General features: G+C 43.0%; 1 protein-coding gene across 7 annotated transcripts in view; it reads left to right on the forward strand.

Annotated features, from left to right (window-relative positions):
* The first annotated feature begins 357 nt into the window (after nucleotides 1-357).
* Nucleotides 358-21,457, forward strand: part of FN1 (fibronectin 1) — an 80,689-nt gene continuing 59,589 nt past the window's right edge. For 5 of the 7 annotated variants that reach the window (XM_040357489.1, XM_040357491.1, XM_040357494.1 and 2 more), the window contains exons 1-9: nucleotides 359-682; nucleotides 14,967-15,095; nucleotides 15,835-15,972; nucleotides 17,009-17,140; nucleotides 17,701-17,838; nucleotides 19,548-19,694; nucleotides 20,371-20,547; nucleotides 20,641-20,820; nucleotides 21,031-21,207. In XM_040357489.1, the coding sequence (XP_040213423.1) occupies nucleotides 541-682; nucleotides 14,967-15,095; nucleotides 15,835-15,972; nucleotides 17,009-17,140; nucleotides 17,701-17,838; nucleotides 19,548-19,694; nucleotides 20,371-20,547; nucleotides 20,641-20,820; nucleotides 21,031-21,207 (1,360 nt within the window). In that variant the 5' untranslated portion in view covers nucleotides 359-540. Of the gene's footprint in view, nucleotides 683-14,966; nucleotides 15,096-15,834; nucleotides 15,973-17,008; nucleotides 17,141-17,700; nucleotides 17,839-19,547; nucleotides 19,695-20,370; nucleotides 20,548-20,640; nucleotides 20,821-21,030; nucleotides 21,208-21,457 lie in introns of all 7 variants that reach the window. The other 2 variants (XM_040357493.1, XM_040357490.1) reach the window with 2 other exon arrangements.

Raw genomic sequence — 21,457 nt, forward strand, 5'->3', positions numbered from 1 at the left:
CCCTGTTAAGTCTTTCAGAGCAAAAAAGCTTAAATATGAATTCATTTCTGTGAACATCCCATATAAATGAGCTCCATATGGCGGGAGAGCTTCGGTTGGGTTGTGGAGCCTGAGGGTGGTTTGTCGCATCTCCAGCCTCTATCCTCCCCACAGGGACACTTGAGGGACCCCCTACCATCCTCTTCCCTCTCCTCACACACTGAGCTCTATGCACCTCCCACCTCTTTTATAGACAAGGGGGAATCCTGCCCTCCGGTGACGTCATGTCCAGAGAACAGCCAATCGTAGAGTGGGACGAGTAGCGAGTGAGTGAGCCCCGGCCGGTGTGTGGTGTGGCTGTATATATATAGTGCTCGCCCGAACTCCGCTCTCTATCCACAGCTCGGCACGGAGCCGCTTTATCCTCTATAGCGCTTTCTCTGCTCCGCTATCTGACTGTCGGTGCCGCTCCCCGGGAGATGTGCCAGTGATCGGCGGACATTCAGCTCTGCAGTGCACGCTTTTTTATACTAGGCAATTGCCCCCCTCTAATCCGGAAAGATGCCCCGGGGGCCCCTGACCGGGCTGCTCCTCGCCCTGTGTGTGAGCGCCGCCGTGCAAGCCGCCCCATCAGAGAGGACCAAGAGCCGCAGACAGGCGCAGCATGCCGTGCAACCGGTGCTGGCCGGAGACACTTCTCAGAGTAAGGACATTGTACTGGGGGGGCTATGGATGGGGGGTCAACTCTATGGGGGATGGGAGGGTAAAGGGGTCATCTGTGTAGGTGATGGGGAGGGTAAAGGGGACCTCTATGGGTGATGGGAGGGTAAAGGGGACCTCTATGGGTGATGGGGAGGGTAAAGGGGACCTCTATGGGTGATGGGGAGGGTAAAGGGGACCTCTATAGGTGATGGGAGGGTGAAGTTAGTTCATATAGGTGATGGGAGAGTAAAGGGAACCTCTATGGGTGATGGGGAGGGTAAAGGGGACCTCTATGGGTGATGGGGAGGGTAAAGGGAACCTCTATGGGTGATGGGGAGGGTAAAGGGAACCTCTATGGGTGATGGGGAGGGTAAAGGGAACCTCTATGGGTGATGGGAGGGAACCTCTATAGGTGATGGGAGGGTAAATGCGTCATCTGTATTGGTGATGGGATGGTAAAGGGGACCTCTATGGGTGATGGGAGGGTAAAGGGAACCTCTATGGGTGATGGGGAGGGTAAAGGGGACCTCTATGGGTGATGGGGAGGGTAAAGGGGACCTCTATGGGTGATGGGGAGGGTAAAGGGAACCTCTATGGGTGATGGGGAGGGTAAAGGGAACCTCTATGGGTGATGGGAGGGAACCTCTATAGGTGATGGGAGGGTAAATGCGTCATCTGTATTGGTGATGGGATGGTAAAGGGGACCTCTATGGGTGATGGGAGGGTAAAGGGATCATCTGTATAGGTGATGGGATGGTAAAGGGGACCTCTATGGGTGATGGGAGGGTAAAGGGAACCTCTATGGGTGATGGGAGGGTAAAGGGGACCTCTATGGGTGATGGGAGGGTAAAGGGGACCTCTATGGGTGATGGGAGGGTAAAGGGGACCTCTATGGGTGATGGGAGGGTAAAGGGGACCTCTATGGGTGATGGGAGGGTAAAGGGGTCATCTGTATAGGTGATGGGAGGGTAAAGGAACCTCTATAGGTGATGGGAGAGTCTACCATAGGATGGTCCTCTACCATACCTGAGAAGCTGAAGGTTGCCCCATCCTGGAATAGATCACCCCTTCCCATGCAGGGCTATAGTTCTATATGGGCTCCCTGTATTGGGGGGCAATGGCTTTGGGTAAAGCTATGGTGTTGGATGTAAAGGAAAGGCAGGCAGTTGCCCATGGAAACTAACTTTTTCTTCAGCCCAGCCTTTCTCAATGGCGTTCCTCTAAGGCAGGGGTGCTCAACCTGTTGCTCTCCAGCTGTTACAGAACTACAAGTCCCATGAGTTATTGCAAGGCTGACCGCTACAAGCGTGACTCAAAAAGGCAGAGGCATGATGGGACTTGTAGTTCTGTAACAGCTGGAGGGCCACAGGTTGAGCACCCATGCTCGAAAGGGGTGTCCTGGGGGGGGATTTGGGGTTCCTTGAGCAATTAGCAACTGACCCCAGTGATCCTTTTATCAGTCTGTAATGGTGGCCATACACCCAACAATGGGATTGAACAGTTCATCACAGAATTGGACTATGAGATAAACTCCGTGATTTACTGAAAAGATCCATACTGTGAAATCGGTTTTAAGCTAAACTGGTTGGTTTTAGTAGAAATGCTTCATCATTTTGGAAGGAAAGTAGATCCATATGATCTTTTTGACGTTCTGATCTTCTTTTCTCTCCCTGACAATAATACCGTTGTCTGCTGTGGGTGTCGGTATAATAATGACACCCCAAACACAGATTTGGAATGCAGTGCGTTTGCCTGCATTGGATTGCTTGGTACTGTGGTGCGTTTTTGCAAAGTTGTGCATGCGCTAGATTTGGTGCGATCCAATGTGATTTGGGCTAAAAATCACAACGCACTTGGTCACATAGGAATTGTACAGGGGTGTGCTACACACTCTGGTGTGGACTGGCCCTATGATCTATAAAATGGTTGGGGGGGGGGGGGTTCTTCCCAACGACCACAAGTGTAAGGAACGTTCTTTCCAATGACTGTCACACCCATGTCCTGAGAGCTGTAGATATTCTCCATTGTTGGCAGAGGTTCCCTGAGCCTGGAAAGTTAGTTCCTTCGTCTTAAAGGTGGAGAAAGGCTGCATTAACCTGTAGGTAGGTAGAGAAATGTCAGGGTTGCTTTATGTGGGGTATAAAACTGGTGAAGATGTAATGGGTGACCATGGCAACCAGAAATCTTTTATTCCAAGACAATAGCTCTATGGATCCTAGTTAAAATGTCCCACCCATAGGTAGTCATGTGGCTGAAAACAACTAGTTTCTTATTCTGTTCAAACTTGGAATTGAGTTTGATGAAAGGAATCTGGTTGCTATGAGAAGATGCATTACTTTGTAGGTGTTTTTTTTTTATTTATTTTTTATGAGGAAAATACATTTGGATACTTTGTTTTCATAAACTCTTATGCCACGTACACACGATCATTTTTCGGCATTAAGAAAAAGTCATTTAAAATGATCGTGTGTGGGCTACACATCATTTTTCAGGTTCTGAAAAACGACAAAAAAAAAAAATCGAACATGCTGCATTTTTTAACGTCGTTTTAAACGATGTTTTTTGGGTTGTAAAAAATGATCGTGTGTGGGCTAAAATGACGTAAAAAACCTGCGCATGCTCAGAAGCAAGTTATGAGACGGGAGCGCTCGTTCTGGTAAAACTATCCTTCATAATGGAGTAAGCACATTCATCACGCTGTAACAGACAGAAAAGCGCAAATCGTCTTTTACTAACACGGAATCGGCTAAAGCAGCCCAAAGGCGAATGGAACTTCCCCTTTATAGTGCCGTCGTACATGTTGTACATCACCGCACTTTGCTAGATCATTTTTTAAAAACGTGGGTGTGTAGGCAACGTCGTTTTAATGATGAAGTTGGGAAAACGTCGTTTTTTTGGACATGCTGAACAATGATCGTGTGTACGCGGTATTAGTCTTTTGTCAGTTTGAAACTGAAATCAATGCGTTGGCCCATCCCTGGATCACATCTGAGCCATTTGAAGCCCCTTTCCAGAAGGGTTTCAATGGTTGCGATGAGGATTCCCATTGTATCCTACAGGAACTGTTCACACATAAGCGATGTGTGTCTTGAAGCTCGTCACTCGAAAAAGCATGTTCGCTTCTTTGGGGCAAAGTGACGGGTCCTTAGGTTCCCACAGACTTCAGTGGGCGCTCTTGGCAATTCACATAGCATGAGTTTTTCCATGCTACATCTGGTCTTTCCTTCTAGTAAATGGGTTTCCGTTGGCTGAAATAAAATAAAAAATCCTCAAGCCTGAGAATGTGTAAAACGCCCAAAGCTTAGCTTGAAGGATTGAATGGGACATTGCCATGCTGCCCATACACGGGTCTAATTTTGAAAGAACTTTCTTTTGAAAAAGAGAATGTGTGCGTTTTGTGATCCGATGAGGCCACCATTCATTTCGAAATTCGACCAACCAAACCTTCAGGCTGGGTTCACATCAGTCCGGCGCAAATTCCAGCTCCTTTCTCTGTGCAAAGTGAAGCAGGAGCTGTTCAGCGCTTCCTCTGCGTTGTAGCTGCAGATCAGATGAGCAGGGGGAGAGAATGCCTGTTCAAAACGGAATGCATCTGCGAATCGGATGAGTGTCCATAGATAATGAGCCTGAAAACGCACACTTTTTTTTGTTTTTCTGCTGTGCGAAGTCTCCGCAGATATTTGAACCAGCCTCATACAAAATGTTTTTTTTTTTTTTTTTTTTAATTGTCTTGCAAATTGGAAGCATTGTAAGCCGCATCCAATTCGCATAGGTGTGAACCGAGCCTCAATTTCAACTCCTGTTCCTACAGAGAATAATTTTTCGTGCCTGGGGAATCTTCTTTTCTTTCCAGGAATTTTCTGTTCCTGCAAATGCGCATTTTTTTTTTTTTCAATTAAAGCGGGGCTCCACCCAAACATTGAGCTTCCGTTTTTTTTGGACCCCCCCCCCCCCCCATCCGGTGTCACATTTGGCACCTTTCAGGGGGGTGCAGATAACTGTCTAAGACAGGTATTTGCACCCACTTTCGGGAATACGGTACTGCGGCAGACACTTCTACCTGCAGCCCCGCTGTCTTCTGGGAAACACACTGTTCCCAGGAGAGAGCAGGGGCCAGTGATGGTGCGCTACTCGCGCATGCACAGTAGTGAACCGGGCAGTAAAGCCGCACTGCTTCACTTTCTGATTCCCTAACCGAGGATGGCGGCGGGTGCAGCCGAGGGACGAGCGATTGCTCGTCTTCGGCTGATGACATCGCAGGCGTGCTGGACAGGCAAGTGTCCTTTTTTTAAAAAAAGTCAGCAGCTGCAGTATTTGTAGCGGAACCTCCTGCTTTAAATTTTTCACACCATTTCTCCCATCATTGATTAGAAAAATTTTATATTTTTCCAAAAATTTCCAACATGTCTGATTTATTAAATTTCAATGGCCGAACAAAAATCGGCTGTTGCTGCAGCCCACTAATGGTACGAAATACGAACGAAAATTCTTAGAAAGTTCTTTTGAAATTCGACCCGTGTATAGGCAGCATTAGTCTTCAGCCCTTTGTGAACCTGGCTAGATGTAATGCAGCTTTTGTTTTTTATTATCTCCCCAGTTCAAATAATTTTGGTGAGTCCCACTTTATGCCCCTTTCCAAGGAATCTTTCTGATGGCTTACCAGTTCTGATAAACCTTTGCACTGAATCTGTTACGTTATATCGTTTGTTTTTTTTTTTTTATGTTTATAAAGACTTTTATTTTTAAATATGACTGGCTACTTTTTTTAAATTCTTTTAAATATTGGTAAGTGTTTACAGCTCTGATTCAGAAAAATGTGGAGTCAATATACAGTATATCGCTGCCTTTCTCAACCTTTTTAGCACAGAGAAACCCCTAATGTTCAGGTCTCTGGAAGATTTTGCCAAACTCGATTCATGATGGTCAAATCCTTCTGTTATGTAAGATGACATTAAAGCGGAGGTTCCCCCAAAAAACAAGTATATAACATTACATTCTGTATACCTCAAACATGTACAGTATACTGTTTGTTATTTGGGGGTGTACATACGGTATTATCGCTATTTTTCACCTGGCTTCCGGGTACTAGCTCCCGCAGAAGTAGGCGTTCCTATGCAGTGGCGCAATGTCCTCTGGGACTTCGCCCAGATGATTGACGTGCCTGACAAAAACTCCCCCCCCGGCCGATAAGGCGCGTCACGAGTTTCCGTAACTAGCCGAACTGCGAGTCAGCTCTATACGGCACCTGCGCACCAACTAGGACCCGTGTAGAGCTGACTGCGCAGGCGCCGTATAGAGCCGACTCGCAGTTCGGCTAGTTACGGAAACTTGTGACGCGCCTTATCGGCCGGGGGGGGAGTTTTTGGCAGGCACGTCAATCATCTGGGCGAAGTCCCAGAGGACATTGCGCCACTGCATCGGAACACCTACTCCCGCGGGAGCTAGTACCCCCGAAGCCAGGTGAAAAATAGCGATAATACCGTATGTACACCCCCCCAAAAAACAGCATACTGTACATGTTTGAGGTATATAGAATGTAATGTACTTGTTTTTTGGGTGAACCTCCACTTTAATGTTTTATTTGTTTATTTTGTGTTTGGCAGTGCTGTAAGTAAATGTATTGCTTGTTCTGACTGCCAGCACTAATATATATATTTTTTTAATTAAGTAGAGTTTGCTTTCTGGCACCTAGTCTGCTTCCTTCTTTTACTCTCCAGAAACAAAACAAACACTCGGCTTGGTCTGTCATTTGCATCTCCTTACTTTATTCCCAGTTTTTTGTATCCATTGTTTCCATTACTGTCTTTTGGCCTAATGACCCCTCAACTAGGAAATTTTTATTTTTTTTCTTAAGGACTTGCTGTTATTAGGCACTTTATTGCTATGATTCCATTTGCACACCCATCTCTGAGGAGGTTAGCTCCAGATGTGTGCTACACCCAGATTAGTATGAAATGACCTTATCTGAATTTTTTTTTATGATCTACAGTAGTGTAATGAATACATTTTATAAAATTAATAATAAATATAGTGTGTGTAGAAAAATAAATAATTAGTCTGGCTATAACAACCAAGCTAGTTGTAGCTTGGGGGTTTATTTTTTTTTTATTTTTATTTTTTTCAACTAGCCTTGAAGTGATAGTAAAGCCCAGCTCTGACTATTCCTAAAAATGATTTGACTAAAGCGGTCCATTTACTGTGTAAATCCTGGCCAGTTCCTAATAAGCGGGTGGCCATGTTGACTCCACCCAACCTCCTTCACTTGTAAAATCGAAGAAGCCAAGTGGAAAATTGTTGTTCGAACAGCACTTGTATCCAATGTACTGCAGGTGCTGGTCAGGTTTTCTGACAGCTGGCACTGCCTGTCGGTGGGACATATCATCCATCCACACTATTTGGGTGGATGATGGAATCTGTTGAATTGAAATATATCTTTGGATGTATGGCCAGCTTAGGAATGGTAATGACTGTGTGCTGATTTCTGATTGGCTGCCTGTCCCTCATGGGAAAACCCATATTCCAATATATTCTCTTAAATTTCCATTCAAGTGACCCCCCCATTACTTTTTTAGGTCTCCCCAGTGGGTTCACTGTAGTTAAAATCTGTCTGGAGCTCTAATCAATCCTTCCTTGTTTAAAGCTTATAAGGAATATTGTCTTGCACTCAGAGGCGGCTGGTGCTCAAAATTGTTTTGGGGGGGGGGGAGTAAACAAACTGAAAAAAAATAAATCAAATGCAGCCACTGTGCCCCATCAGATGCTGCCTGCACTTGCTTGTCTCGGAGCAGGTCAGCGGCGGTCTTCTGCACGTCCTCCATGTTGTCTTCCATCCTCTCTCAATGCCTGCCATTATTCTTCCAATCGGGTGACCGGTAACAGACCCGGCAACCTGATTGGCTGAGAGGCAGAGTGAATGGCGAACCCCCAGCATGGCGCCCGCTGTTCACTTTTTTTGGGCATATATTGGAGCCTATGGCTCTAATCGGGCACTTCCAAAAAAAATCTGTCCGTGTAATTCAGATGGCCGAAAGGGGGCTGGATACCTGAATAGGGGGTGTCAGCAGCGACCAATGGTAATTAGAGTGGTGCAGGAGAGAGGGGGCGGCACTCCTGCACCCTTTATGGATGCACTACCAGTGGAGCTCAACTTTTAAACCTTTAACTCCAGGCAAAGATGGCTATACTAGAGATAGATGTTTGCCATTTTGTAACAGCCCTGAGGCCCTATCTGACCATATGACTGGACAGTAAAAGGAGAATCGGCAGATGGATAAGCGTTTCTCTCCTCAATCTGCATGCTTCCTGCACTATAGCTAATTGGCCCTTTGTACTGCTTTTCACTCTACCAGTATAGGCTCTGCTGTACAGGGACTTCAAGATGCTGATATCAAGTAACTTTTGATGTATCAATGCTGAGTTCCAAGTTTCCTGTCACTTTTAGTTTTATTTAGGCCAAGCTAGCCCAAATTGACCATTTCCATTACTAAGTTGGTTGGCCACTGTGTAGTCTTTATCTTACTGCAGGAACATCAGCTACATACAGTATGTGGCGCTGTCTTGTGCAACAGTACAAGTAACTTCCTATCTGCTGCTGGAACTAAATAAACTTGGCTTGAATGCTTCTCTGCCCTTCAGAAGAAGCTTTGTATTTTTATCATTTACTACAAGGCTTCTTGTGAATGGCCAAGGTGGAGAGGTGAGTGGATAATGTCACGATTTCCAGCTCAGCCAATCGGAGGAAGCCTTGTAATTAATACAAGGCTGACTTGATTTGGTAGTAGCCAATACTGCTGCATCACACAATGCCATATACTGTATGATGCTACAGTGGCCAAATCGCTTAGTAATGGTTCATTTGGGCTAGCTTGGGCCAAATTGGAAATTATGGGAAACCTGGAATTCAGCTTTAACTTGCGTCATTTATATCTGCCTGGAGTTCCGCTTTAAAATCCACTTTCTGCAATAAAGTAAAACCTTGGTTTGAGTAACTTGGTCTGCAAGTGTTTTGCAAGATTTGACACGTCACAACAGAGTATAGAAACAGAGGCGCCTCTAAAGGCCCATACACACGATCGGATATTCCGACAACAAATGTTGGCTGTGCATGCTCTCAAATTGTCAGACAAAACAGGTGTTCCGTTTGGCTTATCCGATCGTGTGTCCATCGGACTAAAATCCAAAAGTACAAACACGCATGCTCGGAACTAATGCTAAACATCAGACAGCAATTGCAGAAGTTGCCCAAAGGGTGGCGGTAAAGGGCTGAACAAGCACATGGTTTGGTGTTGGCTGAAAATGTTCTGCCGTGTGTGTATGCATGCCAAGTTTACGGCCAACGCCCCTTCGGACAAAAATCCACAGAAAAGTCAGATGGAAGTCTGATCGTGTGTATGAGGCTAAAGTGTAGCAATATGGTTACATTTAATGAAGGTACAACATTTAGCAACTCGCACGGTTGATTAAAAGAGGCACATCCAAGTATGCAGGCATCCTGGGTAAAGCTGTCCATAAAGACCATCCTTTGCACCTCCATTGATGTCATCCCTTCTGCGCTTCAAGCCTCGCTTTCAGATCTCTCTACTGCAGGGTAGTCTTCCCGGTCACGATTTCAGATTGACAGCGGTGAGAGACGGCGGTGCAGGGGATGGTCTGTGGACAACTTTCCCCTTATTCCTGCATACTTGGATGTGCCTCTTAATCATCAGCCATGTGAGTTGCTAAATGTTGTACCTTCATTAATTGTAACCATATTGCTACTAGGGTTGTACCGATACTAGTAACCATATTGCTACTATGGTTGTACCGATACTAGTATCGGGACCGATACTGAGCATTTGCGCGAGTACTTGTACTCGCGCAAATGCTCCTGATGCTTCACCGATATTTTTATTTTTTCCAGAGAGGGGGCGGAAAGCGGGTGGAAAGGGGGCGGAGAGCTGCTGCCGCCGTCTAGTCCCCAAAGAGAAAGCCAAGTCCTCCCACCGCCGCCGCCTAGTTGATCAGCGTGGGGAACATTACAGCTTTCATTTGAATAGCTGTGTTCCCTTCCGCGCCTCTTCATATATAGCCCCTCTCCCTTGTCCGGGCACTTTGATAAACAAATTACCCAGCCCAGGATTGGATGGGTGATCTGTCTATGAAAGTGCCTGGACAAGGGGGAGGGGCTATATGACGTGGCGGGGAACACACAGCTATTCAAATGAAAGCTGTAATGTTCCCTGTGCTGATCAACTAGGCGGAGAGGGGGGGGGGGGGGACTTGGCTTTCTCTTTGGGGACACATGGCTGCATTTTGGGACTTGTGGCTGCATTTTTTAAAAAGTATCGGTATCGGCGAGTACATGAAAAAAAATTATCGGTACTTGTACTCGGTCCTAAAGTGGTATCGGGGGGACAACCCTAATTGCTACACTTAGAGGCGCCCCTCTTCTCTACTCTGTATCTCCTGATGGATTTCGCGTCTAATCTCTTTGTGGTGGCTTCCGTTTGTGGATGGACTTTTTATGGTTGCACAACCCAGTCACATTGCTATAATCTTTTTATATGGAATATAACCTGAAGGACTTGGAAACTTGGAGCATTCGCTCCATTTATTCATATTATTTCTTATATGGAAATTCTTTGATATGAGTGCTTTGTATTACAAACGTGTTTACGAAACGAATTCTGCTCGCAATCCATTTTTTACTGTATATTTTAAGATGAGGTTCATTGTGTTTTATGTTTTGGGGAGTGGTCATATTTTGCATGCTGTCCATTTCCCTTTGTTTATCATTTTCTTTTATGGAGTGTTTTTTGTTCTACCATAAAAGAACATGACTGGTTATAAATAAAGTCGGCTACTAATGCATGACTTTATCAGTCCAGCGCAGGATAATTTCTGTATCCCATGTGGTTTTTGTGTCATAACAGACACCAACGGGCGGTTCTGGCAGTCATTTCATATCCAAGCTCTTTGATCTGTAGCTGTGCTGAATGCCTACATAGATTGTATACTGTATCTAATGGCATGCCAAAAAATATAAATTGCAGGGTTTATATTATGCTTCCTCTTGTAAAACTAGCAGTCTAGAAGGACTTTTATCCCTGAAGGAAATTGGTTACCAAAGGGAAAGGAGGAACAGAAGGCTGCAAGCTACGAAAATCCTAGAAAACCATTACTTGCTTTATTGATGGGTGTAGAGAACACGGAGTGAGGCTGCCAGCCATGCGAAACAGAAGATGCTTTGTCTTCTGTCCTGTCATTTTCTGTGTATAGCCCCTGGCTATCTAAAGTGTAATGGTTATAGCGCCTTTTGTCCGTTTACACACCAGGCTTAAATGTAATTACAAGGCAAGTGTGAATTTAGAGAAGTCTTTGTTCTTTACCCATCCCTTTATAAGATCCTTCCTAATTTGCTTGGGCTAATGAACACCTAGACACGAAAAACTTTCTGTTGATAAAATAAAGATTTCACGATACTAAATTGTTTAGTCTACTTTTATTTTTTATTTTTTTTTTTATATCCAGAAATGATCTGTATTGCATACTTTGTGCCAAGCTGGGCCAATATAGTTATGTGCTTCTCTTCCCTGATGCATTACAGGAGAAGCTGATAATGACTGTAGTCGGTGCTGGCTGTGATCTTCCAGTTCCTGCTGGAGTTCTTCTTGAGTGGCTTCTTCTCTAAACACAAAGGTGTCTTTCATTTGGCACTGCTGCCATTTAGTGTGCTTATGAACACAAGGCAATTTATTTTTCCCACAAATTTAGAGTAGCAGACAAATTGAGTTCCGACTTCTCTGCTCCCCTGCTTATTGGGGGGAAGTATTGCAATCTAGCAGAGCCAGGCAATGAACTTTCTAAAAGGGAGGTCAGCCATTGCAGCCTGTGTGTAAAAAAAAAAAAATAAATACACAAATTATTTATATATATATATATATATATATATATATATATATATATATATATATATATATATATATATATATGTATATATATATGTATATATATATATATATATATATATATATATATATATATATATATATATATATATATGTTTTATTTCTCAGGAAATGTTCCTGTGTTTGTAGGTCCGTCCATGGCCCTGGCTAACCCTGCTTGAGTACATTTTAGTTGGCTTCCATGGACTTTACTGGCCAATTTCTTTTGTTTGCCCAGTGACTGAAGGTTTGCTTTACATTGGCACAAACCAATTGCTTTACATTGGCCAAAAGCAAATCTGCATGTTGGTATAAAGATCATTTGGCAAGTTAGTCATGTAACCATATTCGTTGGCAACTAATGTCTACAGGTGGCTTTAACCTTCGGAGTATGGAGATGCCAGGGGCGGACTCACAACTCATGGGGGGGCCCCCAGGCAATAAATTATGGACACACTGAGAAAGTACTGGAGAGGCGGGGCAGCTAGAATTTTGGGATTTTTAGACCAAAAGGATGTTGGTAAGGGACATTTCAGGAACAGATGTAAAAAAAAACAGATTTTTACATACTGTCCCTTGTTTTACTGAGGCTGGAAACCCTGATATGGGGGGCAGCCCTAGTGGCACGGGGCCCTCGGGCAGTGCACGTATAGTCAGTATGCCCCTGGGAGACGCAAGGGGAATATATTTATTTTTAAGAAGTGAATGTAACTTTTTTTTTTTTTTTTTTTTTTTTTCACTAAACGTTTGAATCCATCCCCATAACGCCTGCACCTGGAAGATTCGTTCAGTGAATCCTAGATCTACTGCTTTATACAAACGCCCTTAACTTGTAAAACGGTCCTACTTACTGAAAAACATATTGCCTAAAACAAAGCGGAAGGGAACTATCTAGCGATAATACCCAAGAGTAGGACTTTCAAATGGAGTTTTTAAATATTTTATCCAGATGCTTCTACAAAAATGTTGCATAAAAATATTTAAGCTTATGTGGACTTGGCCATGACTGATTTATTAACCTTGTGGATTCTGGGATGTTTGGCATGTGGCTTATCAGTACAGTACTCCAGTATAGTGATGTTTTATTGCAGGTTGTACTCTGCAATGGTTTTAATGTATGTGAGGGCAGTGTTATGGTCTGTCATCGGATAATTAAAGTCCACATATCTGCTGTACATAATTCTTCTGAGCAGTTATGCTGATACAAGTGTTAAACTGTCCACAGAAACTAGATAAGTGTTGCTTGATGCAACAATTTGTCTTGCTTTTGTGATGCAAGTAGCCTGTGGGAGACTGGTGGAGGTGGTTGTGCTTCCCCCTCCATAAAAAAATTAGTAATTTCTTGCCAACTCCTTTCTCTACCACAGGCATGTACCTGGACACTTGGGCATTTGTTTTTATGCCTACAACTAGACCAAAAAGCCTCTACTTAAGGCTAGATCGTGTTTGCACATGCAGCTATGGTCTGAGGTCTATGACCAGTTTTTTTGGTGTGTGTGTGTGTGTGTGTGTGTGTGTGTATATAGTCCATCTGTGTTCATCTTTTTATTGCATCTTTTTATAACGTGTGTTTTTTTTTTTTTTTTTTTTTTTTATGAATATTTTATATTCAACAAGCGCATAATACTAATTTATAGTAAATAGGGCCTGACTCCTACTGGTTTAAAGGCAAGTAGAGGTCCTTTACAAATCATGGCTGCAATGCTTGATTATGCTGTAAAATGTGTTCTTTGGTTATATAGCCCGTTTAAAATCGGTCCAGAGGTTCTGTAGATGTTCTTTAGAATAATCCCATGCACTAAGGAAATTGAAGCTCTGACCCTGACTCTCCAACCTTTTAAATGTGGCTCTTGGTTGACAATGAGTGGCTGCAGGCATTTTGTCATTTCTTTCCATGTTCTAACAGGCTTGCTGGGAAATCCATACATTATGCTTTTTATAAAAACCTTTAGTGTGGAAAACGTCCACAAGCTCTGAAATCGTTGCCATTGCTTTGTGTGGGGTGGCTTTTTGTCTGTTCTCCCCCCTCAAGTGTGATTTGGCAACAAATGTATATTGCAGCTCACCTTTTTATTTGAGCCATAATTTTGCATGATTGTTCCAATATTGGGTATATGCTATAATTTTACATTTACTAGTCTGACATCACTGTTCTGATAAAACTGACGTTTAATTCACAAGAATGATTTGTGGCAACTTGAGCTACTTGACCATATGGAGTCATTGTAGTGAGAGGCTTAGACTGGTAATAGAATGCAGATGTTTTATCCTGAGCAAAGGTAAGCCCTGCCAGAATGAAATGCATGCATTTTAAAAAGATTCATACGAACACAGTTGACATGGTAAGAAATCATTTATTGTGGGGCCCAAGGACTAGGGTCAAGTAGTTTAAGCGCTGTATTCCGAAATTTGGGTTTCTGAATTCTTTTGATATTTTGACCACAAATTGATTTTTTTTTTTTTTTTACTTTCTGCTGTTCTCCTATGGAGGCTGTCCACCTGGCTGCAAATTCAGCTAGACAGGTTGGCAGTTCTTCTTCTTAATTTTTTTTTATTTTTCATGTGGGCACAGCAGGGGCTCCAAACTTACTGAGAAATTATTAGGAAAACTTGTCCTGTCACTTCCTTCCTTGTGCCAGGCAGGCAGGGTCCTTTTACATAGGCATAAACACTCATGTTTGTGTCCTGGCATGTATGTATGTTTATACACCAATCTGCCCATTAGCCTCTCCTGGCGATCTATCCCGAGCCTGAACTGGCTCTGTGATGTCAGCTTTGGCTCGGGTCACTATGGTTCCTGCACCTTGATGGCTGTTTTAGGGAGTCTGTACAGAGAATTATAAAGGCTTCCATTGCTGACACTCCTTGAACCAAAAAAGCGTGCAGATCCAAAGTTCTGGCATATTTCTTTACTGTATGCTTGTTCTGGTTTAGAGGCAAGGAGATAACTGAGGTTGGCAATGACTGCACATATATTTCTAAATCCTACATTTGCAGAGACTGTAATCGGTCATGGTATGTGCATCCATATACACTGAAACTAACATCGCCTTAAAACTGGTGTATACCCATTTTGGAAACGTATCTTCTATATATTTTACTGACTTTGTCCATGTCAGGTTCCAGCTTTTTTTTTTTTTCTTTAGCACTACTTTGCAAATTGAGGGAATTGGCCTAAATAAGTATAAATATTCAAATAGTCACCCTAAAGAGGTGTGTATGACCCAACCAGTGTGAGCTACGGCCATTGGCAGTCATAAACGTATGCAGTGTTTTTTTTTTTTTGGCTTGCTTTAAAGAAATGCTAGAATAAACATTTTGCAGATATTAAACTAACTAAATACCAATTGATCTCAACAGGAGGCTGCTTTGACAATGGAAAAACCTATAATATTGGGCAGCAATGGGAAAGGATTTATTTGGGAAATACACTGGTCTGTACCTGCTATGGCGGAATCCGAGGCTTCAACTGTGAAAGTAAACCAGAGGGTGGGTATGCATGTAGTGCTTTCATAATACAAAATAAAATAAAAAAAATAAAACGATAAAGGGACTTTTATTCCATTAACATGAATAGGCTTTGAAAATACGCTGATGAATTTTCTTATTTGTCTTCTGAAAGCATACTCGGTTTTCATGTTGACTACCAGTTTTCAAGCTACAAATTTGGGGTACCAATAGTGGTTCTGGGTTTGAGAATAAAATCCTGTAGGAACCAGATCTTAAATGTGTTCTGTCAATGAATGCATGTTGGCATCTCTGCCTGTTTTTTGTAAAGCCTGGTCTGTTATATTTTTCCTAAAATGGTATCTCCAGAAGACCAACTTTATTTTTTTTTTTTTTAAATATTACGTTTAAAAACACAAAACCCAGAGATTGCTTACCAAAATTGTGCCTGTTGCTTAACTTCAATCGAGAGTATGAGAACAAGTAGAAAATGGTTTCTACACCGTAGCTGTGTGCTCTTTATGGTGCAATCTTTTCTAATACGTGGTAAAATTGCCAGCCTGTGCTCTTCTTCACCAAGTGCATATACTGTCCACTTGTTTCATCCAGAAATGGATGGACACACAACTCCATTTCTTTAGAATTGACGCTTCCTTTAGGAAGCACTTGCATGGGGGGGGGGGGGGAAATTACAAAAATATGAACTGCTCTTTACACTTTTACTACCTGTGTAGTGAAACGTTCATCAAATAAACAATATCCTTTTTAAACCCTTGAACAGCTGAAGAAACCTGTTTTGACAAGTACACAAGCACCACTTACCGAGTTGGGGAAACTTACGAGCGACCGAAAGATAACATGATCTGGGACTGTACCTGCATTGGAGCTGGAAGAGGACGAATCAGCTGCACCATTGCAAGTAATGGCTTATGAAGTTTGATATTTGATGTTTTCCATATATTTATGGATAACTGGTTGGGGGGGGGGTTGCAACATAATTATCCATTTGCTGCTGTCCCCCCCCCCCCCCCCCCCCCCCTCATTATGTGTATACACATGTCATGACATTCCAGTATCGCATGCAAATTGAGTCCTATTGTGGAAACAAAGGTGTTAATGAGTCAATTGAAGGTGTAAAACCAGATGTTGCCTTCTGCAGGATAGGAGTAAAGTCATGGTTTTTGAGTATCGGGCCCTTTCTGCACTTTTTGTTCACATGTAACAATATTGTGTGTTTGGGTGGGGGGGGTGTATATATACATTTTATTTTTCCATTCCTTGTGACAGCGCACACACACAATTGTTACATGTGAACAAAGTAAAAGCCTGTGACAGATTCTATATGAAGGGACCCCAAATATCTCCTTTGCACTGAAAAGCATTTAAAATGCCAATATCACTGTTTTTGAATCCTTTAGATCTTATTAAAAATGGGGCACCGTTTACATCCAGGTAAACCAGAAGTGGTGTCATGTCATTGCTCCCAGTAACTATAGTGGAGAGTCGCTCAAAACTGACCCCGGCTTCGCTGGACCACCCGGCAGACATGCTGGCTGGTCGCTCGGGTCTCCCGGTGGGATGGAAGAGCCTGAGCAAGCCACGGAGGGGGAAGACATCCCCTTCTGCTGCTTGTAATGACTATCAAGCGACTAAATAGCCACTCCAATTGCTTTTTACAAGAAAGCTGACCATTGGCCGACAATAACAGTAAGGGGATGATGCTTGCAGCTGTGCAGGCATCATCCCCGTACAGCCACTTAAAGACTGGTGACATATTGGGATGTGACTGGTCGGCAATCAAATCATTGGGGGGGGGGGGTTTGGGCCCAGGTAACTTGCTATGTATTGTACCAAGTCTGGAATGCCATGATCTTCAGATTATTTGTATCATTTGAAATTCAGCCATGATTTGAATTAATTTGTGTGGGGGTTTTTGATTTTTTTTCCCACTGCAGATCGCTGCCATGAGGGTGGACAATCTTATAAGATTGGGGACACTTGGCGTAGGGCTCATGAAACCGGTGGTTATATGTTGGAGTGTGTATGCCTTGGTAACAGCAAAGGAGAATGGACCTGCAAGCCTGTAGGTAAGTTTTTCAAAAATGAAAGGTTATATGCTTTAGCCATTATCTAATTTGCATCCTGTCTTGGCAAAGTAAGTTTACCAGACTTATAAAGTGGAACTTTAGTCAGAAATCTAAGTCCTGCTAGATCGCTTCAGGCTGGCCCCTTTTGCATAGCTATGCACAACATTAAAAATGTGTCTATAGTGTTTAAAATCCAGTAATGCACTGTCTCGCCTCGCTCTGCACATGCTCAGTTGCTCTTTATTAGGCACTGTGCTGAATTGGCAGATGGGCCGACAGTCTAAAGATTTACTGCTGTTCAGGGTCTCTTTGCTTCAGAAAAAAATGGCTGCCCCTGGCAAGAAGCAGAGACAATACTGGAGCAATTAACACCACACTAATTTTGGTAGCGGAATTATATTTGCGGAATGCATGTTTTGTGCGAAATACATTTTTATTAAGTTATAGGCATTTGAACTTTCTGATCTCGGTTTGGACTGTTTTTGTGGTTTATAAATGTATAGTATGTGCACTTCTGGGTTTCTAGAAATAATATGGAAGTTATTCCTTTTTTCTCATAGCTGAAAGATGTTATGATAACACAGCTGGCACATCCTATGTGGTTGGGCAAACCTGGGAAAAACCTTACCAGGGATGGATGATGGTGGATTGTACATGTCTGGGAGAAGGCAGTGGACGTATCACATGTTCATCTAGAAGTAAGTAATGGCTTCTTACAGTACATTAAATGGTTATTTTACTCTTTAATAATGTGGGTGAACTTTTATGCTTGCCCAGACATGGGGCTACAAAAACCTAATTAGAATGAATCTAAAACCTCTGTGGCATTAAGCGTAAAATGTTGTCATTTTATGCATTGACGGTAAATGGGGGACATTTCTATTGGTAGCTTTTTAAAGGCTGGCTTTAGTTAAGGTTTTAACCTTAAAGCAGCCTCTGCATTAAGGTTAGGGTCCTTTCACACTAGCGGACCATTCGTCTGTTCATTACAAGTCCGTTAACGGACTTGTAATGAATCCCTATGGGATCGCGTCCGTTAGCGGATGGAGCATCCGCTAACGTCCGCGTCCGTCGGGATCCGATCCCCCATAGGGGAGAGCGGAGCAGAGACAGGGCGGTCCCTGCACAGTGTGCAGGGACCGCCCTATCCGCCGACAGCTCAGCGGGGATGACGGAGGATCCCCGCTGAGCTTTGGCGGACACAGAAACGGTCCGCTCCGTGTGAAAGGACCCTAAGACCTTTGTATGTGCAGCTTGCCCCCTCTAAATGCTTAAGCCTGATCTTAATTTAGCACTGCCCAGGCACAGTGGTGCTGCTTACACTCCTCCCTCACTGGATTCAGTAAGAGCAGTAGGTGCCATTGCTACTGTCAGCCAAATCCAGTGATACGGGGGTGGTGCCGAGCCACAGTGTGTGTGTCAATAAATGCACGCAGTGCGGCTTAAGATTGTGCTCGCATGAGTGCCTTATAGCAAGTGGCTTTCTATGGGAGCTCTCGAAGGCATGAGGAGCCAGCACTGGCGGGGTATCCTAGAAGAGGATTTGGGCTGTGCTGTAAAAAAACAATCCGTTTAATTGTTGGAAGCTGTTGCTGTTTCTTGCATGACGTGGCTAATGCATAGAAATGGCACATGTTTTTTTTTTTTTTTCTGCCGGTCACAACAAGAAAGGAGTAATGAGTCTCCTTCCTCAGGATTTGCCATAACCTGAGGGACACAAGCGGGCTAGCTGCTTAGAAATAGATTTACAGGTAATTCATGGACATTTGGATATAAGCTTATTGTAGTCTTTGCATTGCTGAAGCATTACATGGATTCCTGAACATGACTGCATATGTTCCCTACTGTAATGTGGTGAAAATACATTATGTCTATTATGAGGAGTCTTCTACCATTTGGAAACCATTTACACTGCAGATTGTTTCCTTGGAATGTAAATGACCTTATGTAGTACAATCTGCTGCTTCTGTATGTATGGTCATTGGAGAACGGTAGTAGATAAAAGAAAAACATCTTGGCTGTTTTACAAATATTTGACTGTCGGTTTTTTAGCACTTGCAGCATGCCCACTAAGGATTACTGTCGTACATGACCGTTTTATTGAAATTTTAGCTTCATTCCCTAATTCTATACCGACTAGTAAAGGCCTATTGGGTGAGATTTACTGAAACGGGTGCAGATCTGCATAGAAACCGGCTTCCAGGTTTTGTCAGGGCTTTTTTTATTTGTCTATATGTGGCTGTAGTAAGGGTCAAAAGATTCAAGGGTTACCTGGTCTCTGATATTATTGGGACCACAAGTTTAAATCTTGCGTCTGCATGTATTAAAGGCTTTTGGCAATTTTTTTTTTTTTTTTTTTTTTTGGGATAGTTAATTCTAATTTTTGTTTCGATCTTTTAAATTACAGACCGATGTAATGACCAGGACACAAGGACCTCCTACCGGATTGGCGATACCTGGAGCAAGACTGATGCTAGGGGTAACTTGCTGCAGTGTATCTGCACAGGCAATGGGCGTGGCGAATGGAAGTGTGAGAGGCATTCTTCTGCTACCGGTGAGTTCTGGCAGGCTTGCTGCTTCAATGGGGGGGTTTTCGCTTTTAAGATTCATTTCCAGGCTAGATCTGGTATTGTAACACAAACATTCTTACAGGTTATTATAGTTTAGAGGCACAGGCAATTGTATGTTCTAAAGGAAACCAGTCAATAGTTCTGTATGTTTAACTGGTTACGGCTAAACCGGTTTGTCTATGTACGATTTGGAAAGGGTGGCATCTCATAGAAATTGTATAAATACAGCCATTTCTAATCCAGGCAATTACCTGTTTAGGTTAAATGGTAGCATCTTCTATGCAGCAAATCTCGTGTGTGCCATTTTCCAGTCCCACCCTCAACTTTCCTCAATTTGGATAAGAACCTCTTGGAATGACCATCTAAGTGCCCCATACCCTCCCCCTTATCCTCCCAGATAGCTCCACACTCCTTGTGCACCCCTGGGCTTCTTGGATAGCTCCCTCTACTGGTTGCTTGCTGGCAATTCCTATTGTCATTGACTAACTTCAATGTTGACGTTTGCAAAAGTTAGAGGGACATTTGTGGAATTCCTGCCTGTTGCAAATCTGGATGCTCTTAGCAGGTTTCAGACTAATTGCACTTAATGCTTAGCGTTTCTTTGAGTATGGCCTCAATTAAGTGTGGGTTTTTTGTTTTGTTCTCCTTTTCTTATTGTAGGAGTTGGTGTTGCATCTGGTGCCCAAATAAATATCTACCCAGCTGTGCGAGATATTGAGCACTGTGTTGCTGACAGTGGAGTCCTCTATACTGTGGGCATGAAATGGCTCAAAAGTCAGGGAAGTCAGCAGATGCTCTGCACCTGTCTGGGCAATGGTGTCAGCTGTGAAGAAAGTGGTAAGTCCAGCTGCCTTTTTTTTTTTTTTGCTAAGAATATTCAAATTTTACTTTGCACTGTTTTTGACAATGGTTTTCATATTATTCAAACAGTTGCCATCGGGACTTATGGAGGAAATTCAAATAGTGACCCATGTGCCTTCCCTTTCATCCATGATGGCAAAACCTACTACTACTGCACAACAGAAGGTCGCCAAGATGGAGAGCTCTGGTGCTCAACCACCTCCAATTATGATGAGGACAAGAAGTATTCTTTCTGTACCGAGCAGCGTGGTAAGATTCTGTGCCAACTACTTCTATGTACTAGAGGCTTAATTCCAAGTGTTTCCAAAGATAACCTTTTATTAGCCTTATTTGGTGCACAATGTCAATGTACAAATTATAAAGACAGAATGAGAATTGCATGGAGAACAATTAACTTTGTTTGTAGCAATTTTGAAAGCAGAAGTATTTATATTACTATTGCCTTTTGTATATTTTAAGCAATGGTTCAAACACGTGGTGGTAATTCCAATGGAGCTCTCTGCCACTTCCCATTCTTGTACAACAATCGTAACTACACAGACTGCACATCAGAGGGCCGCCGTGACAATATGAAGTGGTGCGGCACTACCTTAAACTACGATGTGGACCAGAAATTTGGCTTCTGCCCCATGGCAGGTGAGAATCCTTGTCAAACTAAAATGTAGTAGAGTTGACCATGGCATGCTATGTGTATCGTATCTGTATAGCTTCTGTTTTTCCTAGAATTTATTAATTTTTTTTGTTAATTTGGTCATCGGTTCTCTTTATTGGCTGTTTCACTAAAAGTTGCGCAGATCTAGAGAAGATGCATTTAGTTCCACATAATCAGTTTTCAAGATGTATTTGGTACTATATTTTCTTTCCTCTTTTTAGAAGAGGGGTAAGG

This window comes from Rana temporaria, chromosome 6 (genome assembly GCF_905171775.1).
Source record: "Rana temporaria chromosome 6, aRanTem1.1, whole genome shotgun sequence".
Classification (NCBI taxonomy): domain Eukaryota; kingdom Metazoa; phylum Chordata; class Amphibia; order Anura; family Ranidae; genus Rana; species Rana temporaria.